The sequence below is a fragment of the Sphaerodactylus townsendi genome, linkage group LG02 (assembly GCF_021028975.2).
Source record: "Sphaerodactylus townsendi isolate TG3544 linkage group LG02, MPM_Stown_v2.3, whole genome shotgun sequence".
Classification (NCBI taxonomy): domain Eukaryota; kingdom Metazoa; phylum Chordata; class Lepidosauria; order Squamata; family Sphaerodactylidae; genus Sphaerodactylus; species Sphaerodactylus townsendi.
In genome coordinates, this window is record NC_059426.1 from 120,078,214 (window position 1) to 120,101,250 (window position 23,037).

Consider the following 23,037-nt stretch of genomic DNA (forward strand, 5'->3'; position numbering starts at 1 on the left):
GGGTTCTGGATGATGAACCAGAAGAAGTGAAGGCTGCTGGGAAATGTAGTCCTCAGCTATCCAGAAGGGTCCACATTCCAGCTCCTCCCTGAGGAGCAAGGACTACACTGCTCAGCAGCTCTTGCTATAGGAAACCATACTGCCCCGTCAGTAGACTTCTCCATCGTAGCAGTAAACCTTGAAAAGGGGGGAAAGTGCAGGAGGAAGCCATTCTTCCCTCCTTCCCGCCACGGTGTGCTTCTCCCTATCTGTTCTAGGTCCCCATGGTGAATTTTGAAGAACCTCCTGCCTGGGAACATGGGACAAAATCTGTCAAGCCGCAGCTGAACCAGAAGAACCCATTTGCAAAGTTAGGGGAGGGGGGGATTTGAGAAAGGAGAGGCTGTTTGCAAAGTTAGGGAAGTCTGTGTGTGTGTGTAGGGGGGAATTTAAGAAAGGACAGCCTGTATTCAAAATTAGGGAACCCTGTCTGTGTGTGAGTGTGTGTGGGGGGGGTGGAATTATTAGAAAGGAGAGCCCATTTGTAAAGTTAGGGGAGCCTGTGTTTGTGTGTGTGTGAGGGGGCAGAATCTGTAAGAAAGCTTTTAAAAATGAATAATTAGGCTGGGTTTCCTTAATCTGTGGTAAATTACCAAACCAAGCAGGGAGGAAAGGCAGGAGGGGTTGGCCCCCTTCGTGGGCGCCATTAACTCACCAACAGTTTTCTAGAGCCTGTTGTAGTTGTTCATGCAATGAGCTTTACTGCTAGTGCACATAGTGCAAAAAATTCTCCCAGATATCTTAGTACCATACCTAATATCTAAATGATGATTTGATACGATCTAAACCATTTAACTGAATAGAAGGTTTGCAACTGGATTGAAAAGTGCTCTGTATATGAATTGAACGGTCAAGGTTTCCAAAGCAATGTTTTTATAAGAGAAATCTAGCAGCTCTAGAGGGTCCTTTTTGACACATCCCTTTTAAAGAACTGCTACCAGGAAGAGGGAATGCTTTGTCTGTGGTCAGAATAAACGCATTGTACACCCGGACAATTAACTCTTCAATCGACTTGCCAACCTCTTTAAAGCTACTAGGCTTCTTCTCCGTCTATCTCAAGCTCTATTCAGATACCATTTTTGTTTTGTTTATTATTTTTTTAAAAAGTCCTTCACTGGAATAGCTGGAGCGGATCAACATTGTCCTCACATCGGCATTTATCTCCAGCCAGCAATGAATGTGTCAATCAGGAATCAAAAAGCCAAACAGAAGAGGCTTTGAATTGTGTCATTGGGGGTTGAAGTGACTTCCAGCTGTCTCTGCATTGGACAGCCTTTCTTGCATGCCAGAGAATTGCCCTGTCTGTTGGGGAAGCATGCTGGCTGCCTATGCTGGATCACAAATTCTTAAAGACATAAGGGATTCTCTGCCCCCCCCCCCCCCCCACACACACACAATTGATGCACCTGCAAGGGAGATATTGAGGGATGGAAAAAGGGAGAGGAACTAATGAGTTCCAGAAAGTTAATGGAAGTGACTATGTCAACTTGGGAGACTTTTCTCACGGCATATTGTTGTAATTAGCATGGGCAGCTTTTGTAAACTATAAATTACTGCTTTTTCCCAAAAGTGTGCAATGTTCTGTTTGGGGTTTGAATGTCAGGTACTTTGAATATTAGGGACTCTGGATCCTAGTAGAGCCTTTTTAATTATCTTTATCAAAACTGTTATGTCCTGGACTGAAATCAATGAGGTTTGATACCTGTATCATGAGTGGTAGTAATTCAGAAGTGTATCTATTTTAAGCAAAATCTTTTAAAAACCAGAATCCACTTTGTCTTTTTCTACTGTCTCATATAACTTTAATCTTGTGCAACTAGCAATCCTGTTTAGTTCAAGTAGGACTGTGTCTGTAATGATTTAAAAAACGTTTGAAGTAATTTGTATTTAATCATCATAGAGCCGGTGGGTGGAATTGTTTTCTTTGAGGAAGATGAAGAATGTATTTAATATTTTTAAAAATTCAGATTGGTTTTGCAGCTCATTTCCTTCCATTTTCTCTTTTTCACTCCCAAGCTGGTTTTCTGGGATATGCATTTAACAGAATAACGGGGCATTTAATATATGTTGTTGAAATTTTTATTTACTAGGTTCTAATATAGCAGTGATTTTTTTAATATTCAGTTTTTTACAAACATCATTGATCATAAATGTATAAGTGGAAATATTACTTATTTGTTTAAGAAGAAGAAGAAGAGGAGGAGGAGGAGTAGTAGTTTGGATTTATATCCCCCCTTTCTCTCCTGTAGGAGACTCAAAGGGGCTTACAATCTCCTTGCCCTTCCCCCCCTCACAACAAACACCCTGTGAGGTGGGTGGGGCTGAGAGAGCTCCGAAAAGCTGTGACTAGCCCTAGGTCACCCAGCTGGCTTGTGTGGGAGTGCACAGGCTCATCTGAATTCCCCAGATAAGACTCCACAACTCAAGCGGCACAGCTGGGAATCAAGCCCTGTTCCTCCAGATCAGAGTGCACCTGCTCTTAGCCACTGCTCTTAGCCACTACGCAACTGCTGCTAAATTGTGTCTTGTCTTCTTCTAAAGAGTTCAGGATATGTGGTCATTATTTATTGTGTTTATGTAGAATTTTTGTATGCTGCCTCTTCACGAAAACATATATCATAAAAACAGATCACTGACTGCTTAAAATAAGAGTTTCTAGATGAAAATAGTGTTAAAAACTCTACCCTTTAATTTAAAAGCCTGGGTGAACATAAATGTTTTGTTCTGGCATGTAAAAGAAAACTGTGTAGGTGCCAGCTGAGCCACAAAGGGAAGGGAATTCCACACGCAACATGCCATCACAGGAAAGGCCACCCACCCCACCTTTCACCCCCAGCTCTGAAGGTGGCATCGCAGGGCTTGTTTGAAACTGGAGTGGGGAGGGGTTTGTGTAATCATGTTAATGGGAATCAAAAACATCCCTGTTAGGTATCCAGTGGGGAATATTTATTATGATAAGAGTTTCATGTATACATATTGATTGTCTGTTATTTTTGTCCTAAGCTGTCTCTAAAGAGCTCAGTTTTATGTATTGTTTTCCTTTACCCTGTGAGATAGGTTAAGCTGAAAGAGAGTGATTGGCCCAAGGTCCCCCATCAAAATTCATGACAGTGGGGATTTGTAGTAGTAGTAGTAGTAGTAGTAGTAGTAGTAGTAGTAGTAGTAGTAGTAGTAGTTTATTTATGTGGTCTTTGACCAGAAAAGATAGCAAATAGGTAAAGCATAATTCATCAAAATTGCAATTCCTTAAAATACCAAGACTAGGAAATTTATAATGCCTGTAGGAAGAATAAAGGAAGGCAAAACCTTAAGCATACAATTAAGACTTTCAATTAGCCTGTAAAGTGAAATAAGTTGTATACACTACTGCACAATATTTAGCTGTTGAAACTGAAACCTGTGGGTTTTCATCAAGTAGTGGGGATTTGAAACTAGATGTTCCTACTCTGACACTCTCATCACTATGCCATTCTAAGATTATGTATTTATGTATTTATATATGTATAGTTTAATTCATAATATTTATCCTTCAAGGAGTTAAAGTGTGTCTCACCTCCCCCAAAGTGAATGTTGTGGCTGAGTGGGGGATTTGAACCAATAGCTTAAGTATTAAGCTATTTGAATCCAATAGCTTAAGTATTACCAGATGAATCTCCATATGTCCTATCGAATTCTTGGGCACTTGCGCAGATAACTGACTGTTGTAAGATTATACTGCTTTACATCTTTCTAATCAATTTATATGTATGGAGATCTAGTGCATATGATAAAGTCTATTATGATTGGGTAACATGAAAAATTGCCTCTTTTGTGGTCTGCAAACATTTTTAAAAAATACTTCATTAAAATTGTTTGAGAATTATTTGTACTGTCTCGTTAGCAATAAAATTTGTTCTGAAACAAACTGTAGAAATGTGTGTGTTGCATGTTCAATGAATTAAGTAAAGTGGAACAGTATCGAGTAAATGGGTGATAAAGTGAGATTGAACAGTTGTCTTAACTGTTCCTTGGCTTGAAGTAACAATTAAAATTCCTTATTCACAATCTAAGCAATTGAGAGATATGTCAGTGTGAAATATAGAATGAACACTTGACTGATGAAAGACTATCAAAGCAGCAGTAAAACATTCCTTTGTAGAAATCACTTCTTTTTTTTTAAAAAAAAAGTTTGCACTGGTTTCTGTTGTTCGTCTGAAAGATCTGAAGCTGTCAATCAATTGAAGATCTTTTATTTGATCAACTTTCTACAGGACAGTCAATTAACTGATTAGACCAGTAATTCTCACATTGTGTCCTGAAGCATGAAAGAGGGTGAAGGCATCTTGAAAAATTTAATCTGTCATCATCCTCTGTCCCTTTGAGTAGGAAGGCCCCACACAACATTGGTTCCTACCCAATATATTAACTGGCTCCCAGAATCTCCTTTTCTTCTTTTTCCAGACAGTCAAGGATCAGGAATGGGATGTCTTTTTGGCAGTGATGATCTCTGTAAGATTCCCACGTGTTAGCTCTTGCACAAGGCAACCTTAGTGAGTCTGTTCACCCTTCTGGATTTGACTGAAATATATTTCACAAGGTCACAAAAAATGCTTTTAAAAAAAGAACAGTCCCAAATGAAGCTGAAGGGCTCAATTAAATATGAGAACCTTATGTTTGAAGGAAGGAAAGAATAGAAACCTGCAGTGAAGAGAAAGAACCCTGCAGTGATTATTTCCAAAATAGTGAAATGTTGCTACCCGCTGCACTAGTGTACAGCTATAATGTCCATCTGTACAGCTGTAGAGGGGTTGGGAAATTCCTGAAGATTTTCTGGCAGCAGGTATAATGCCATAGAGCCTAGCCTCCAAAGCAGCCATTTCCTCCAGGGGGGGTCATATCTGTGTCTGGAAATCAGTTGTCATTCCAGGAGATATCTGGGCCTCACCTGGAGACTGGCCACTCTAACCTGTACCCGTCATGGGCATGAGTGACATAACTAGGGATGCCAGCCCAGGTGGATCCTGGGGATCCCTTGGAATTACTGCTCATCTCCAGACTACAGAGATCTGGAGAAAATGGCTGCTTTGGAGGGTGGACACTGTCCTGTTCTTGTCCTTCTGCTCTTAACCTGAAGGTTGCAGCCTTGAGCTGGCAGAATGATCAGTCAGGAGAGAGAGGAAGACCTGCCCTGTACTCAGAGCCCCCCTTCTTTGTTTATTTCTATTATGTTTTCTGTCTTGTGAGGGGTTTTGGGTCACCACTGGGTAGAAAAGTTATAACTAAATAAATAAATGCTGCAGAACAATATGGCTACAATCATTTCCAGTGTGACTGCAGTCCATGGCAGCAACTTGGTATAAATGGGCCATCCCCAGTGATTAGATTTAATGCTACTGACAGACAGTGATGCCATCAAGGGCGGTGTAGTGACTAGCTCCAAGCATACTGTTTGGTAAAATAACACCTCATTTTTACCACAGAGAAGGAAGGACTTGCTCAAATTGCATTGTTCTCAAACTGTTAGAACCTAATGAGGAATTTGTCCTTCCAGCTTTATCCCTTTCACAAACCGAGTTTATTTTCTTTTGCCACCAGTTGGCCATTCATAGAACTGAAGTCTGATGGACTGCATTCTGACTCCCTATGGACATATCAGAATCTCCTCTTTTAATTCAGCTGTGGAGATGGGGAAGAAATTCTGGAAATCTCACTTGTTAGAGATATTCTTAACTATTCTTGCACTTTGAAAAGCTTGAGCAAAGGCATAAGGAGTTTTTTTGTAGTTGCAAAGATTAAATAACTCTAATTTCAGACAAAAAATATCTTAAAGAATACAGTTGATACAATGTTAAATGCACAGTTAAAAAAGGTTACAGCATCTGAGCACAGAGAAAATCAAATAAGTTTAAACACATTTCCCTTTCTTTAGATCCGATTATCTCTGGGATGTTAAAGAGACAGGGCTCAATATTTTAATGGTTTCAGATGTAATGTTCTGTTTCTTTCAGATTACTTTCCCCTCCAACTGGGTGGTCACCTTTCTTTAAGTCACCTTTATGCCTCTTTATCTCAGAGTCCCCATAAAGTCTTCCCATATTTCTCTGTGTGTTACAAACTAAAATCTCTCTGAACCTTGTCTGCTTCCATCCAGAGCGGTGGTGTTCTACCCGCAAACTACCAAAACCCTTCCCAATGTAAATTCACCAGGAGGAGAAAAGGAAACGTAAGCTGTCCATGTCCTGTCTCTTGGGTTGCCTTCATTATCATACCAAATGGCCTTATTGCCCCAAACTCTGCAGCATGGAAATTAGAGAAATTAGGAAAGGCAGCGGATTGGCACTGCCTTTTGACCAGACTGCTTGTCAGTGAGCTTCACCTTGAGCATTCACACAGTGTAGACTCAACATTTGCAAATGAAAATAGACAATTCTTGCCCAGATACTTGGATGATGTGTCATTTCATCATAAGCTAAACCTTTCCCTCAACATCATACCTTTCTCTAGTTTTTCTTGTCCTGGTCTCCATGGCTAGTTTTGACACAAGGGCCAATGAAGAATTCCAAATATTCTATTTATCTAGTTGGATGTGAGTTCGAAGAATGTTCTTCTGTGAAGTGTGACCTTTAATCTTTCCTTCTCATCCTTCTCATCTCCTATTTTGCTGGCTATCAACTTGTTTTCCCCAAGTGAACTGTTACAGGAACAATAGGAATGCCTTCTAGGACCATGCTGTTGTGTTCTTTCATAGTTGCCCTAGTGTCTCTGTCCATCTTGCTTTGCAAAAAGCTGTTCCTTGGGGCATTATTCCCCTTGATATGTGAACCCTTGCCTGGGAGAAGTCATGAGGTTTCTGCTGGGGTTTTCTTTGCTTGGTGAGCTTTGAAAGGTCTCTGGGTGTTATGGTTGGAGTGGCCATACTTTCTTTTGTTAAAGGATGATAGTTGAACCCACATCTGCAGATTTTCCTGGAGTAGATAGTTACAGGACTGCTAATACTGGGATGCCACAGTCTTCTTATAGTGGAAGATGCTTTGTTTCTTTTGCTTAACCTCGTCTTGTGTTCTCTTTATAGATGGGGGCAGGTTGATATCAGGGAGGTGTGCAAGCATCACAGTGTTTTGTTTTGCTGATTCCATCAGGATTGTTCATTTGGATATATTCAGTTCAAATAAACACCTAAAAAATACCATATTGGCATTTTTCTGGATATATTCAGCTGTCCGGAAGGTGTCCAGGATTTTCTGGGATACTGGGAAATGGGTTCCAAAAATCCTAGAACTATTTGGGAGTACTGTGTGGTTTCTGGGCTGTATGGCCGTGTTCTAGCAGCATTCTCTCCTGATGTTTCGCCTGCATCTGTGGCTGGCATCTTCAGAGGATCTGATAGTTGGAAAGGAAAGCAAGTGGAGTATATATACCAAGCAAGTGGAGTATATATATCAATAGGTGAGGGCATCTGAATAGGAGTGGCCTGGCAAGTGAGTAACAATGAAGTGTAGCAGTAGCTAGAGGAGTATGCGGTAGACTCCTGCAGTAGCTAGAGAAGTATGCGGTAGACTCCTGCAATAGCTAGAGGAGTACTGGGTGGTAGCTGCAGTAGACCCACTAAGAAAATTCAACAAATGCTACATTCAGCAAAGGATAAGAGGGATCCTTTAGCTACTGCAGGAGCCTACCGCATACCATGTAGCTGTGGACAAGTCTACATAGGAACCACCAAACGCAGCACTCAGACATGAGTCAAAGAACATGAAAGGCACTGCAGACTATTTCAGCCAGAAAAATCAGCAATAGCAGAACACATAATAAACCAACCTGGACACAGAATATTATTTGAAAACACAGAAATTCTGGACCACTCTGACAACCACTATGTCAGACTGCACAGAGAAGCCATTGAAATCCACAAGTACATGGACAATTTCAACAGAAAGGAAGAAACCATGAAAATGAACAGAATTTGGCTGCCAGTTTTGAAAAACTCTAGAGTCAACAGTGACTAATCAGCTCCACACAGGCACAGGATGACTACAGATAATTAAAGGGAACAAAGGCCAGACTACTTCTATTCAGATGCCTCACCTATTGACCTTGCTATCTCTTTTGTTACTCACATGCTACACTTCATTGTTACTCACTTGCCAGGCCACTCCTATTCAGATGCCCTCACCTATTGACCTTTACTCACAGGTTTATATACTCCACTTGCTTTCCTTTCCAACTATCAGATTCTCTGAAGATGCCAGCCACAGATGCAGGCGAAACGTCAGGAGAGAATGCTGCTAGAACACGGCCATACAGCCCGGAAACCACACAGCACCCCAGTGATTCCGGCCGTGAAAGCCTTTGACAATATTCGGCAGTAGCTGGGAATATTAGGAGCCAGCATTTTAAGGCTACCAGGACTGTTTTTTTCTCCTTTAATTTTATTGTGTCTGTCTTCCCAGGGGCTGGTATTGCTTGCCATGTTGGTTTGGCTTTGATTCTATCCTTTGAAATTGGTTTTATTGGTTTTGCAACATTGTGTTCTTTGCTTGAACTGGTTTGTGTTGGGTTTGTGGTTTGCAGTGGAGTCACTGTTAGGACATTACCTTTGATTTTTGGGGTGTACATTTGGTCAGATTCTTTGATTTTACATTTGTTAGGTATTCAGCAATTCCTATTTGGTTTGGCTTGGAGGATTCTCTGGTTTGACTTTGACTTGGATTCTCAGGTTGTACATTTATTGTGTTAAGTTTGCTGCATTGCTCCACACTTCTGCTAGAATTCTTTAGTTATGCATTGATTTTTGGGCTTGTTGGTTCTTTATACTTTTAAATGTTTTTGGCCAGTTGCTACTTTGCTTGCTTCTGTATATTTGTCTATTAATTGCCCTGGAGAAAGCATGAAATTCCATCCCACATAAAAGCAATGCAGGATTGCTTGGGTGCCTTGTTCTGGTGCCAAGAGGTCCAATTAACTTGAAACATGGGGGTTATTTAATGGATGATCACCAACAGTTCTGCTGCAATTTTGATGCCATTTGCTCAAGAGCCCCTCCAGTCCTCTGGAAAGATTCCCCATAGGGAATAATGGAGCTGAATAATATTGAACCTCTGAAAAAATGCTAATTCCGAATGCCAAACTGGTATTTGGAACCTTGATAACTGGCAGTACCAATATTTTGTGATTCCCTGATATCTGGAGCCAAAAATACAGATTTTTGAGGTACACTTCCCCAGCTTTCATACATGATTGCTGGATGATGATCATGTCACTATGGACTCCAGTTCCATTGCTGTGTGCATCAATCTGCTTTCCTGTTTTTCCCCCTGAGAGGGTATATAGCATATTGACTAACTATGCCAGCACCAATCTTAACCTTAAGACTAAAATGTGAACAATAATTATTTAATAAATACCACAAATAATTAAAGCTTGCAGTCATATAAACAGTGATCCATCAGCACATTGACTTTTAAATAACTACATGATTCTTTATTCATCTCTTTCTTTTTTTGATTTCTTTTCTGTGATGTTTATGGCGAATTTTGGTTTTGGAATAGAACAAAGGTGCTAATTTTTTTGTAAATGAAATCAGTTTGGAGGATTAGCATATTGATAGTTACCAGTTTATGAAAATTGGACAGGATTTCTATTTATAAATGCTGTGTATCATTTATTATAATCCATTACGGTTTTGCGACTGAGATTTCTTTGTGTATATTTTGTGTCAGGATATGAGTACATAAAAATTGTGACAATGTTTTTAAAGCCATAGTGTATGTTAAACATCCACTCTTATATTAACACTTAAACCTCAAATTTTCAGCACTTGGCCCTTAAACATCAAAAGAAAAATTAGATCTTTAACATCATTATTCATATTTTTTTCATCAGCAAAAACAGTAACCTTACATCCAAGCATATACATATGGCATTGAATGCTCAAACTCTGGAGCAAACCCTAGATCCAATTGCTTGTGACACGGAACTCTCCATCCGGTGAACCAAACTTTATGGTCTAAGCATCTACGGAACAAAGGAGAAGATTTCATAAGAAAAGCATGAACCAATCCCACATCCTTCATCCTGTGATCAGATTTCAATACTGATTATTTTTCATTAGGTTTACATTGTTCTGGATTTTACTTGGTCCAAGCTGTAATGTTCCATTTTTTCTCTCTGGGAATGGAGATTTTCTAGATAAGGGAAGGCAATAAGAGTGGATTTCTCCCCCTGTTCACTCTTCTTTAAAACTATGTTGGTGTTAGATGTAGTCATTAAATGTTAGAAATAGTATATCACTGTGATTATTGTAGCTTAATGCCTCTGCAATGGAGAGTGATGCCAAATTCCTTGTGGGTAAGTTTCAAAAACAAATGTCTCCCAATGAAATCTAATAAGAAGACTTGAAAGGATTTTGTACTTTGCAACCACAATCTTATTCTAGTTCTCACAAACATTGGCTTGTCTCCATCAATTCCATTCTTTTGGACTTTCTGGCAGTAGATGAGGCTCATTGCACCAGCAGAAAGATCCCTGATCAGTGGAACAGAATGCAACCTATTTTATTTATGTGGTAACATTGTACTGAAGTACCCAATGATGTACTTTTTAGTGTCATTATGTGACTGGCTCTGTGTATATACCAAATGCAGAAAGAGCTCATTCCAAAAAATGTTTCAAAATGTGGATTGGGCCATAAGACTGGTTACTATATCTGAAAGACATGTAACAGTCACGGTTCAATGAATCAGGTTACGGTGTGTGAGATATGTCCAGCTTATTTTAAGAATGATAATTCCAGATCCATTCAATCTTTACTTCAGGAAAAGATGCCTGTTTGGGCAGGAGTTGAATGTGGGGATAGGAGACAACAAAGGTATCCTAATTCTAAAAAGCATTTTGATTTTTCTTTTTTCCTATATGTCTTTTATCTTCTGTCTCATGGACTTGGCCGGGCCATGTAAAACTCCCAATCATTCAACAGTACTGGAGAGTAGATAGTATTAACCTCAATAATGGTAGTTTCTTTTCGATTCTTTTTAACCCTTAATTCAGATGATGGTTCAAAGCCAACACCTACCATGGAGACCCAACCTGTTTTTGATGGAGAAGGTAAGTACCTCACAAGATTCTACAATGTTCAAATATTAGGATATTTTCATCTTTTAAAACACCTTACAAAATCTTTATTTAGGGTCAATTCAAGTGTTTTAAAGTATGAAACAGTTATAGCCTTCTGAGCCTACTGACCTCCGTGGTCTTTTAAAAGGTAAAATTTCTGCTTAGGAATGCACTTTTAAATAATTCTCTTTTTTCTTTTGCTTCTGGTCTCTTACTGGGTCTGAAAATATTCCTGTTATGAACTGGGTCCATTGTCATTTCTTAACATAATGACTGAATTTGATGACAACTGTTTCATTTATATAGCTAGTTGGTCATAAGATAACATATCTGCATATAAGAAAATAGAACAGCCAGGTTTAAGTTGGCAGATAGGCTAGGAATGGAGTGGACTCTGGAGCTTATGTTCTCCATTCATCATAGCCATCAAAAGATACAAGATGAATGTTTTAATTTCCTGTTCTGGCACCCTAAAATAATTCTCCGAGCATTTGAGGTGATTGACCAAGAGCAGGCTTGGAGATCCTCCCAGCTGCAGGTTAATTAATAAAACAGTCAGCCTGTAATGTGTTCAAGATGAGGGACTTGTTGGTATTAAGACTGGATGGCAGTGATATAAGACTGTGTCCAACTTCTAACTTTTGCACCCATTCCTTGGAAAGAAATAAACGTAGAGGTTTCATTTTGTAAGTATAGACTTTGCTGGCACTGTATCTTTTGGATTTTTTTTGCTTAATTACTGTAACTCGCACTATGCTGGCCTTCCCTTGAGACTGCTCTGGAAATGACAATTGGTCCAGAATGCAGCAGCATGAGTGCTCACTGGGATACCAGTGAGGGAACATATAACGCCTGTACTCTACTGCTTACACTGATTACTGGTTGAATTCTGGATCATTTTCAAGGTCTGGGACCATCACACCTTTGAGATCGCATTCCCCGGTATTGCCCATGGAGGACTTCATGGTCCTCCGATAGTAAACTCTTAGTGATCCCTGGCCCCAGGGACATACTGCTGCATTCACTAGAGCCAGAGCATCAAAGCATTTCACAGTTCCAAAAGACTTGCAAAATTGCAAAAAAAAAAAAGTCATAAGAACTACACTGAGCTCAGTTGGCCCCTGTGACTCTATTCCCCCGCCAGTGGCATGAATGTAAGTCTACATGGGTAAAATATTGCTATATAAACAGTTTTATGCTGGAATGTTTTCATTGTAATTATATAAATTATTGTGATTTTAATTATGTATGTTAGCCACCTTGAACTTGGCTTAGGCTGGGGAGGGTGGGCCATTAAGATGAATAAAACAACAGCAACAACAACCACAATGATATTGTGCCTATAATGATTGATCTTTTGATTGTTCCCAATTAGTTATATTTTCTTAGGATTTATGCTTAATTAGTAAACATCTGTTCTCTTAACAATCTTGAATATGAATTGACTCACCCATGCAAACAAGATTCAACCAGGTACTGAGGGGGCAGAACTGGTTGAGCAAAGCAAAAGAATAAGAGGAGGAATGAGGGGAAACTTGCCCTGACACCTTCATCTCCCTCACACACAATACTCCTGGTGTCCAAGAGAGGTGTGTGGGGGTGGGATACAAAAAAGAGTAGGAATTCTTTATGTGGTAACAGATTCTACCCCAAAAATGGGTTCTAGGACAGAAAGGTTGTGGGAAAAGATTTTAACTGCTGGGGGTGAGGAGGGTTAAAAGAGCACAAACCAGACTCTCTTGGTCAGCTTCAGCATGGGAAGGGAGGGGTGCTTTGTGGGTACATACTGTCCAAAGCGGGGGAGAGGTTATATTGTAAATAAATACATGCATGGTACAGAGGCAAAACCAGCATTGCGTGCAGATGGTGTAGACCCTTCCCCGGCAAATAAACACACCAAACCAGAGCTTGGAAATAGATTGGGCCGCAGCCCAATTTATTAATTAGCAAACATAAACACTTAAGAAGCTGGGCAGACAAACGGATCACAACATCATGCCGTCCCCAATCCCTATTGGGGCATTAGGCAGGAATCCGGGAGCCATCGGGGTGGATACCCCTTGGTGTCAACCCTTCCTGCTGGGGGTAGCGGGCACCAGCTAAGCCTACCGGCTTGCTTACCGGCCTGCCCCACCTCCCGGCCCTTCGTTAAGGGCACCAGCCATGGAGAAGACTGGCCGCCCAGCTCGGCTTCTTCCCACAGATGTTGCGATTCCGTTGCCAACCCGCCGGGCTGCGACAAAATACAGTTATACAGTAAACCATTACAACAAGTCAACTATTAACAATTGCAGTTAGGGAGGGTGGGTGGGTCACGTTGCTCTTGAGCCTCGGCTAGCCAAGAAGGCCGAGGCTCAGGGCGTGGCGCTTATATGCGCCTTTGCTGCTCCCGCCTTTTTCAGCTTGGGCCAATCGTTGCAGCTCCCTGCAACTGTGCCCTATAAGCTGAATGCCCCCCTTCTCTTTGCCTCGTGTTGCTCACCTCTTCCGCAATGGCTGCCACCGGTGACTCGATGGCTGCTATTTGCAACAAAGACAGCTGTGAATCACCATGGGCTGCAGTTGCTGGTCAGGGTGGGTAGGCAGAGCTGAGCTGGCTGCTACTGCCCAAGTAAGGGCGGAAGCAGAGCCCTGGCCATCTTAGGTCTGGGCAGGCATCACGGGAAGTGGGAGAGCTGGCCCGAGCCTTTAAAGGACCAAGCCCTCCTTTGTGCCGGCCAACGATTTGCCCGCCCACCTCTCCCTATCTTTACAAGTTTTGTTAATGCATGTTATCTTGTTATAGCCATCGGTCATAGCCAAGTAACCATTCTTGAATTTTTTAAAATTTTCAGTTGAATTTAATTATTTGTAACATGCAATGAGAGCTTAATATTACTTCAGCCTGATATTTTAGGAAGATGAATTGGTCCAAAATCATTTGACTGAATGTCTGAGCATGACTAACTTAATGGAATTAAAAATGAGCCTTTTGGGGAATTACTTCTTAGAGGTTCCTGCTTTTCCTCATTGTTAGCATTTGGTCACAAATCCATTGTACAATTTAGGTACATGGGGTCAATAGAAAAACAGTGATGACTCACATTGGGTGTGTAGGCAGTTTATAGCAGCTATGATTTCCTCTTTTAATTAATCAGAGAGAAACTTTGTTCACTAAGATCAGACCCCCTATTTTAGAAGGTAGGTTGGTAAACTCAGTTCATGCCATTCCACTTCTGAGTATTGTTTTCAAAACTAGCCCCTTCCCTTTTCAGATAAACGATTGTTTCCCAATCTTTTTGATATGGTGTCCTACAAGTTCAGACTTACTCGGTATGATGAATCATTGATTTATTATTGCATTAATTTTAGTCTTTAGGTTTTTGACAGTCATAATTTCCATGCATTTTAATTTCAGGTTTTGTTGTTTTATTACAATTAGTTAAGTTATCCAAACAAAAAATTACTTAACACACTGTACGCTGGCGTACAATAAGCGAAGATTATTATTAAGATAGAGAACCGGATTGTATGATGAAACTTGTAATAATGGCTTAAGTTAATGATATCTAATGTATTGACCTCACACCTTTGTACAATTGGAATATCTTTACATATGTATCTTTACATATTCTGATTCTGGTTTTAATGACTGACCGAAAGGCCATAATAATAAATTCTATTCTATTCTATTCTATTCTATTCTATTCTATTCTATTCTATTCTATTCTATTCTATTCTATTCTACTTAATACACCAATTAATCTGGATTTGAAATATTTATTGCATTTATATAAGCTATTCACATATTTGTTAGTTAGAATATAAGAATCCAACTGATTGCAGGTTATAGCTTCATGAGCTATAAAAATTATAGACACAGCAATTATAGACACTAATTGCTGAACCTTGAAAGCTAATTGTTGAACCTTGAAAGCTACCAAATCTATTTATTGCTTGGCTATTTACCATTTAATTTTTTTAAAAATGCCAAGAATTAATGCATTTGTGTCACATTTCTGTCAGAATGCACAATCCTATGCATGTCTACTCAGAAGTACGTGTCTATATTCAACAGAGCTAACTCATGGTGAGCATAGGATTGCTTTGTAAGAAAGCCCCTTTGAATTTAATGGGATTTACTTCAGAGAAAACACCAAAATGTGTGGGGTATTTTGGCTTCATACAGAGCTAGGGCCCCAACTAGTGCCAGTCTACTTCCTTTGCTGTAATGACTGGGAAAACAAAATATGGAAAATAAGTTGGGGCTTGCAATGAAATGGAGTTCTAGCTTCATGTGTAACATCTGCTAAAGGCTTATGCTCCTCCTGGAGAGGCACCAAGTAGAACCCCATATCCCCCAGTTTGCCTCAGCTTTTCCTTTGCCAAAGATTGAAGAGGTGGGGCCCGAAGGTGGATATAAATTGTACTTTCCCCAGTAGAGAGATGATCCTGATGTTTGTGGGCTACCAAAGCATAATCTTCTCTCCACTATTGGCCATGATCCCCTCTGCCCTGGCAAGCACCTTCATGTACACACAGCCTGAAAGCTGATGCTGCACTAAACAGGGCTGGAACAAGCAGCAAAAAACTGAGCATTTGAAGCAGGCTGGAGCAGCAGCTCCGAAACCTTTCCTGGGGTAAGTCATTCCTTCGATCATTTGTTGCAAGTGGAACAGCAGGTGCAGCTCACCAGTGGCCTCCCCCCTCAAAAAAAAAATCTTAGTGACTGTTGAGAAACAACTAGATGGCATTGCCATCAGAGGAAAATTGGGGTGGGGGAGGAGTGTGGCTGAAGAAAGGAAAATATGTGGGGAATGATGGAGCTCGTTGCTGCTGCTGTGCTGCAGAAGAAAGTACACGTGCTGTTTTCTGGGGCACAACTGCAGTTTCAGTCTAGCTCACCACAGACAACTAGTTGGCTTGCTGTGCCTTACCTAGTCTGCCTCAGAGAGTCAGTGTGAGTATAACTGGGCACCAGGCAAGGAGGAAAAGGAAACATCCACCATAACCCTACAAGAGCCTGTGATTCTCTTCTGTAGGCTTCGCAACCCACTTGTGGGTCTGACCCACAGGCTGGGAAACAGTGAGGCAAGCCACCCTCCTAACTTGTAATCTGCTGCTGCTGAGGAAGACCAGATTTGTTTGTGTACAAGTATAAATTCTTGCCCTCAGTCACTTTGGGCCACTCCCCACTTACCTCTTTTGATTGCAACCCCGCAGTGACTCCGCGTAGGAAAGCCTCCGTGGCTTTTGACCACGAAGACATTTGTTTCCCACACTGTTCAGGCTCCCTGGCTTAGGCGAGAGGGGCGCCGAGGGAGAAGCGCTCCCTACAATTCGCCTTCCCACCGCAAGAGACGTGTGGTTTTTAGAAGCCTCCGCCACCCCCCAGATTGAAGGGGTCTGCCTGGACCACTGGGGCGCACCTCCCGCCGGTCTGTTTCTGTGCAAGTCTCTTTCGTTGCTTTCTTGCGGCTTCACCATGAACTGGTCAACAACCCCAGCATGCAGCTTCCAAAGCCTGGTAGGGCAAGAGCGCTGTGGGGGAGGGGAGAGGGCTGGGGTGGGTGGGCGCTGAGGAGACCCTCTTTCGTCGATGAAGGGCGCGCCGTGGGAGGAATGGGGCAGATCACTTGAAATTGACCAGGGCTGCGGTGGTGACACAATGCACGACATGCACAGGGGGGCCAAGTGCTCAAAAATAAACTAAAACAACCTGAAATGACTCTCTTAAAAAAAATCTTAATCCTGAGCTGGTGATTTGGACTTGGAAGACACCAGTCCTGTCATCCACTCGGCCGCGATTTCAGACCTTCCGTTGCCTCGGTCGGTTCACATTCCCACCAACGTTGAGGCGAAAGGGTCCATGCGGGAATAAAGCCCCCTTTTTCCTGGGAAGCTACAGCCCCCCCCCCCGTGTCTCTGCGAGACCCCGGAAGGAAGGCCCAGTTTTCCGAGGCTGGGTCCTGTGCTTTCTTCTTCCGTGGACGTGGCCGGGGCCTGCTCGGGGAGGTTTGGCGAGACACGTTCGGAGGCGGCGGCGGCAGAGCGCCTGGGCCAGCAGCAGCAGCAGCCCCTTCAGCTCCAGCAGCGCCCAGAATTTGCCGCTCTCCCACCTCCTTGCCGCGGGGTTTTTGAAAATGTTGCTGTTTCTTGAGGACCTAATTTGGTGCGCGGCAAGGAAGTGGGAGAGCGGCAAATTCCGGGCAGCTGCGCAGTGAGCGCCAGTGATATGGGGAACGTCCGGGATCCCCGCTTCTTTTACAGAGGTGACCCCGCGGCTTATGGTGAGTGGGGAGTGGCCCTTTATCTCTTTGGTGTGCACTGTGTATTTATATTTCATTCCCTCAAGTTCAGGAATGCTTGAATTCAGGATATTACCCATTTTTTCTCTTGTTTTGAAGCATTTGCTAATATATTTTGATTTTTTGATGCTGGCTAATCTCACATTAATCTCAATTTTGTACTTTTTAGGCCAAGAGGGGTAGTTTTTGTTCTTTCCATTGACTGCCCCACCTACCTCACAGGGTGTTTGTTGTGAGGGGGGAAGGGCAAGGAGATTGTAAGCCCCTTTGAGTCTCCTGCAGGAGAGAAGGGGGGAATATAAATCCAAACTCCTCCTTTTCCTCCTCCTCCTCCTCCTCCTCCTCCTCCTCCTCCTCCTCTTCTTCTCCTCTTCTTCTCCTCTTCTTCTCCTCTTCTCCTTCTCCGTCTCCTTCTCTTCTTGTTCTTGTTCTTCTTGTTCTTCTTCTTCTTCTTCTTCTTCTGAGCCTATTTTTCATTCTTTTATAAAATTTAAAATAATAATGCCTTTTGTTTTTGTTCTTTGGCAAATCTACTGGTTGCAGTCATTTATCACCCCTATTAATTTTCTTTCATTTCTCACTGATTTGGAATCTTGCTTCTCAGAATTCATGTGTCTTTCTACCTATCTTCATTTTGAGAGAACTGATGTCTGTATTTATCAGTAGTCTGATTCTTGGATGAAATGTTGTTCCCTGCCTCATCAATTCCTTCTGCTGGCCATATCCTCAATCTATTTCTCATGCATTCCCTTCTGGGCTTTCATTATTTTAAAAGGCATGGGATCAACTAAAATCAACATATGGGTTGATAGTCCATTGTAGACCTAGGACATGTGAACAACAACAAAGATAATACAGTGAAAAAGTAAGGATAAAATCAAGAAGCAAATATATAAAACTAAAAAAGGAACCATGAAGAAAACTGGTAATTTAAGAAATTGGGTGGAATTATGAGGAACTCTTTTTTTTAAATGAAAGCTATTGCTCTGTTTAATAAAATAAAATAATCCCACGTGTCTATCTTTTTCTTTCAGAGATCACAGCTCCCACACTTTGGATTAAACATTTGGTCATCAAAGATTCCAAACTAAACAGTTCCAGTATGAAAAATTCAGGTAATGTTTGATTTTTGTGAAGGAGAATAAGTTTAGGCAGGCAGAGTAATTTTAACTTTCCCCACAGTAAACTTTATACCTCTTAATTGCAATTATTGTTCTGTTCGCAAATCATTGCAGAGTCTGTCGTGACATCTGGGAAAACTCCCACAACTAATGGGACTTTTATAGTGCAATCCAGTTGAGGGGGGGGAATGCTATGACAGTTGGAGGTGGTGCAGTGAAGGCAATGCCGCACTGCCTCCAAAAGGACTTTGGGTAACAAGAAGGGAAGGGAAACGAAAAATCCTCCTGCCACTCAAATTGCCCCATAGGCCTAGCAGGTGTATGCCACACTTTTATGTGGCATAGGTCTGCAGGTCCAGGGGTTGGAGTGCCAGTGGAAGCTGACTAACATCGGCTCCATCCCTGGAATCACCATCACACCCCGCCATGTTGCCATCCGAGTTGATGCCAGTTCTGCTCTGTGGCAGCCCCAGCTTCTGGGTTTTGCCTCTCGAGAGCTGAGGGATGGTTGGCCATTGCTGCCTTTGGACCCTTGTGCTGGCAGAGGAGGCAAATGCATTGCGCAGCCTTCCACAACTCCCTATGAGCATTCTCCCCTCATCTATATTGGGCTGCCCTTGCTTTTTTCTTTCTATAGACTTTTCTACTGTTCTTGATGGTCTGTGTGAATTTATGGTCAAATTGACTGTGTATATGGAAATTCCTTTCAGATAAACACCAAAGGGTAGTCAGGGCATATGTGATAGACAGTTTACTTGTTTTAATATATGCTGAACGAGTAGCATACTCTGTAAACCTCATTCATAGTCAGAAAAGGCCACCTTGAAACTTTCACAAATCTTTCTTTTGTTTTTATCTCACATTTTCATCAAGGACCTTGGGAAGCTATGTATGATTGCCTCCCAGTTTATTCACACAGCTGTCTTGTGAGATGTACTTACCAGAGGTGTGTTAAACTTAGAATTAGTGCTGGTGCAAGATCACCTAATACTCTTCATGACTGAGTGGAGATTTAAACATGGGTCTTGCTCCAACATTTCTAGCACCACTATGCCCCATTGGCTGTCCTTGTGCCACTTCTCATCAGTCTCTGCTACTGTAGTAATCCTTGCACCTGAGACTAGAAGCAAACTCAATATTCAAAGTTGTGAATTAATGTGTAAAAAGCTGAGAAAGAAAGTCACCAGAAACCACAAGAATTTGGGATTGATTATGGGCATTTTGAACATAGCTGATCCCACAATCCCTATACGATTATAAAGACCACTATGGTGACTAGTCCAGTAACTTTTACCAGTCTAATAGCTCTAAGTAAGAAGGAAGCTTTTAATCTGGTGATGGTAATTTGCTCTGGCCTTTTCATTATGGTGGGGAAGCTCCTTGAGTACCTTGTGGGGGGTGGGGCTGCACCTAGAGCTGGATGAAATTAATCAGCATCATTTTAGGTCATTACTGCACATCCTTCACCTGCCTGCCCTGTGTTGTAGCAATGGCCATTGATTAGTAGAACCCTAGCTCCACTTGGTGATACTTCTTAACAGTTTGCAGGAAGAATGACATTCCCCTCCTGACTAACATTAGAATGTGTCATTGGTCTCCGAGAACACTCCTAAAAGGGCCATTGACCAGGTTTTCAGATTCCAGGGGCATCTGGGAAATTTAATCTAGTGTTCTTTCTCTTCATGTTGATGTGTTTGGGGCTGTGTAGGGATGGGTGGAGGAAGGGGAAAGTTAGGATGGGGTATGAGTCTGAAATTGTGTGCATCGAGGAATGCTGCTGTAAGTTTCGTTGTGCATGCACAATGACAATAAAATGCTTATGCTTATGCTTATAGGGTCTGTCAGGCTAATGTGGAAGTTGTGAGGCAATCCAGGTACTCCTGGTGCCTTCCTGCTCCCTCTAGTTTCTTAAACCCTACATGATACTGTGGTTTCTACTGATGCCACTCATTATAAGGTCAGTGTAAAGGCAGTGCCTCAAAAAGTTGATATTTTCCAGGAAAATTAATCTATTAGAAAAGGCACAGTGCAGTACAGAGTGATGGTTCCTTCATTGCAAAGCTTGAGCTTTGCCCAGATCTCTTCATAGTACCTTATTTGATTTTGGCCAAAGAGAGATTACAACCCTGTATTCAACCTACCCTGGCAACCTTTAAGAAAACCACAGGATGATGTAATGAGTGGATAAATGGAAATATAAACAGCTCTGAGAAAGCTAGCAGTAGCAAATACGTCGCAGTAACTGGTGGTTTGTGCATGACGTTATTTAAAAGGAGTAATTTATTAAGGTTAGCAGATGAAGACAGGTTTGCGTCTTTAAAAACAACAACAAATCAACCTTGATGTTTATTTCTAAAAGCTGTCTCTTGGGTGTATGCCAGTTCCATGCCACTTTACTATTTTGAGCGGTGGGGGTTGCCTCTAGAAATCTTCTGAATAACTTTGCTTCCTGCTTTGTAGTATAAAACTTTCAACAGGCAAGAGAGGGGGTTTATCCTGCTTTTAAAAATTACACCAAGAGCCCAAACTGTAAAGAAACACACAGAGATGTGCGTGCCTATGTTGTTGGGGTCCTGTTGTCTGAGGAGAAAGGTTCTCTAAGATTTATCATTCCGTGGTCCTTCATAAATATCCAGCCAACAATCCTACCCCAGACTTATAGATCTAGTTAATTTTTCCCACCTATGTCATTGTATGAAATGAGAGTTTGTAACATGATGCCACCATCTTCCCATGTTTAGTGAATGAGCCTTAATCATGCTTTGGTAATTGAGATTGAAGGCGACAATGGCTGAATTACAAGTGGCCTAGCAAACAGCATGAGAGGATGGACAAAGACCATTATGGGACAACTGACAAGCTGTTGGGAAATATGGGGAAGCTACAAATCTTGAGGTGAATTAAGAATCAAAAGGCTACAAGAAACTGATATTGAAAAGCTGATGGAAGAACCTACCCTTTAAGGGTTAGAAATCCAGGAAGTTATTATGTACATGTGGAAGTAGTCGAAAAGCCATGTTCCTGCTACATGTTACATTTTTGCCCCCAAATACATCTTTGATGGCTGTGGTGGGTTTTCTGGGCTGTGTGGCTGTGGTCTGGTGGATCTTGTTCCTAACATTTCACCTGCATCTGTGGCTGGCATCTTCAGAGGTGTATCACAGAGGGAAGTCTGTTACACACTATGTCAAGTGAGAAGGGAGTGTTTAGTGGGGTATATATTGTCCATGGATGGGGAACCAGGATGGGGAACCAATCACTATGTGTTTGGGTGGAACTTGCTATGCAAAGATGTGATTGATAGTATTGTATTGCAGGTGGGGGTTTTCAGTCCAGGGAGTGATTCACATTTGTATGCCTTGCAGCAGCAGCAGTATTGGTGAATGCAAATCCTGTGTTTGGGTGGAGTCCATTGTTCATGAACTTAGCATCCCCTTGGGGTTTGCTTTCAGTATTTTTAAAGTACTGGTAGCCAAGCTTTGTTAATTCTCAGAGTCTCTTCTTTCCTGTTGAAGTTGTCTTGGTGTTTGTGAATTTCAATGGCCTCACTGTGCATCTTTGATTCAGTTTAATTGGGAGCTATTTTGGGAGGTTAACACCAAGAACTGGGATGAATTGATGAACTTTGTGTGCTCTTATTCTTTCTGTCAGTGGCTACCACCATTCTTTTAATGAACACTGGATTTAGTATGAACAACATTGTGGTCTCCCCGGGAGTAAAGGCCTGAGTTTCTGGGATTAGGATCCTGAAGTTAAGAGGAAGGCAAGTGGCTGTCATGCTGCCTTAAGGAGCTTTTGTCCAAGCTCAAACTTTCTAATGGCCATATGAAAGTTTACCAAGTAGATGGATTTTTCACTGTTTCCTGGACAATGGCATTTCTCCCTTCCAACGAATTCCTTCAGGAGAGCTGTCCCAGCCAATCACCATTGGAGACAAGCCCCACAGAAGGAAGTCTAGAATGTTTCTTTTTGGCTTAAGCAAAGTGGTTGCAGTGAGAAGTCCTCCAGGTTCATGTGCCACACTGGTCCGTTCTGCACAGTGCAACAAAGACATCTGTGGGACATCTTAAAAAGAGGTGACTTCCTTTTTACTCTGCACACCCAAAATAAGATGTCCTGGGAATGTCTTTAAAAAAGCCCCCTCTCATGTTTGTTCCGGATAGCATAGGCATTAGAGGAGAAAAGAGGCTGACTGTTAAGCTCTCTGGTCAGTTTCCTCATCAGCTTCTGCCCAACATATTGTGTGCTGCTGAAGGGATTCTCCCTGCCTCCATTTGCTGAAGGTTGCCCCAGGACATTTGCTATGCAGGCTGTGATCCAGGACACCTTTTCAGCCCAAAGAATACATAGTTGTACTCAGCTCATCCTGCCAATTCTGGCAATATGTAGTTTTTTAATTTTTTTTAATTGTGTGAAGATTTGCAAAGAAATGTGGACACAAAATATGAGAATTTTAGCCTCTCAGAGAACTGGTCTACTGCCCATTGAGAAGCATTGGGCAG

The 23,037-nt window shown here is 41.7% G+C and overlaps 1 protein-coding gene across 3 annotated transcripts in view; it reads left to right on the forward strand.

The window, feature by feature from the left end:
* Positions 1-23,037, forward strand: part of SMOC1 (SPARC related modular calcium binding 1) — a 118,082-nt gene that overhangs the window by 52,885 nt on the left and 42,160 nt on the right. For 2 of the 3 annotated variants that reach the window (XM_048485793.1, XM_048485792.1), the window contains exons 6-7: positions 11,029-11,118; positions 18,449-18,529. In XM_048485793.1, the coding sequence (XP_048341750.1) occupies positions 11,029-11,118; positions 18,449-18,529 (171 nt within the window). The remainder of the gene's footprint in view (positions 1-11,028; positions 11,119-18,448; positions 18,530-23,037) is intronic. The other variant, XM_048485795.1, reaches the window with a different exon arrangement.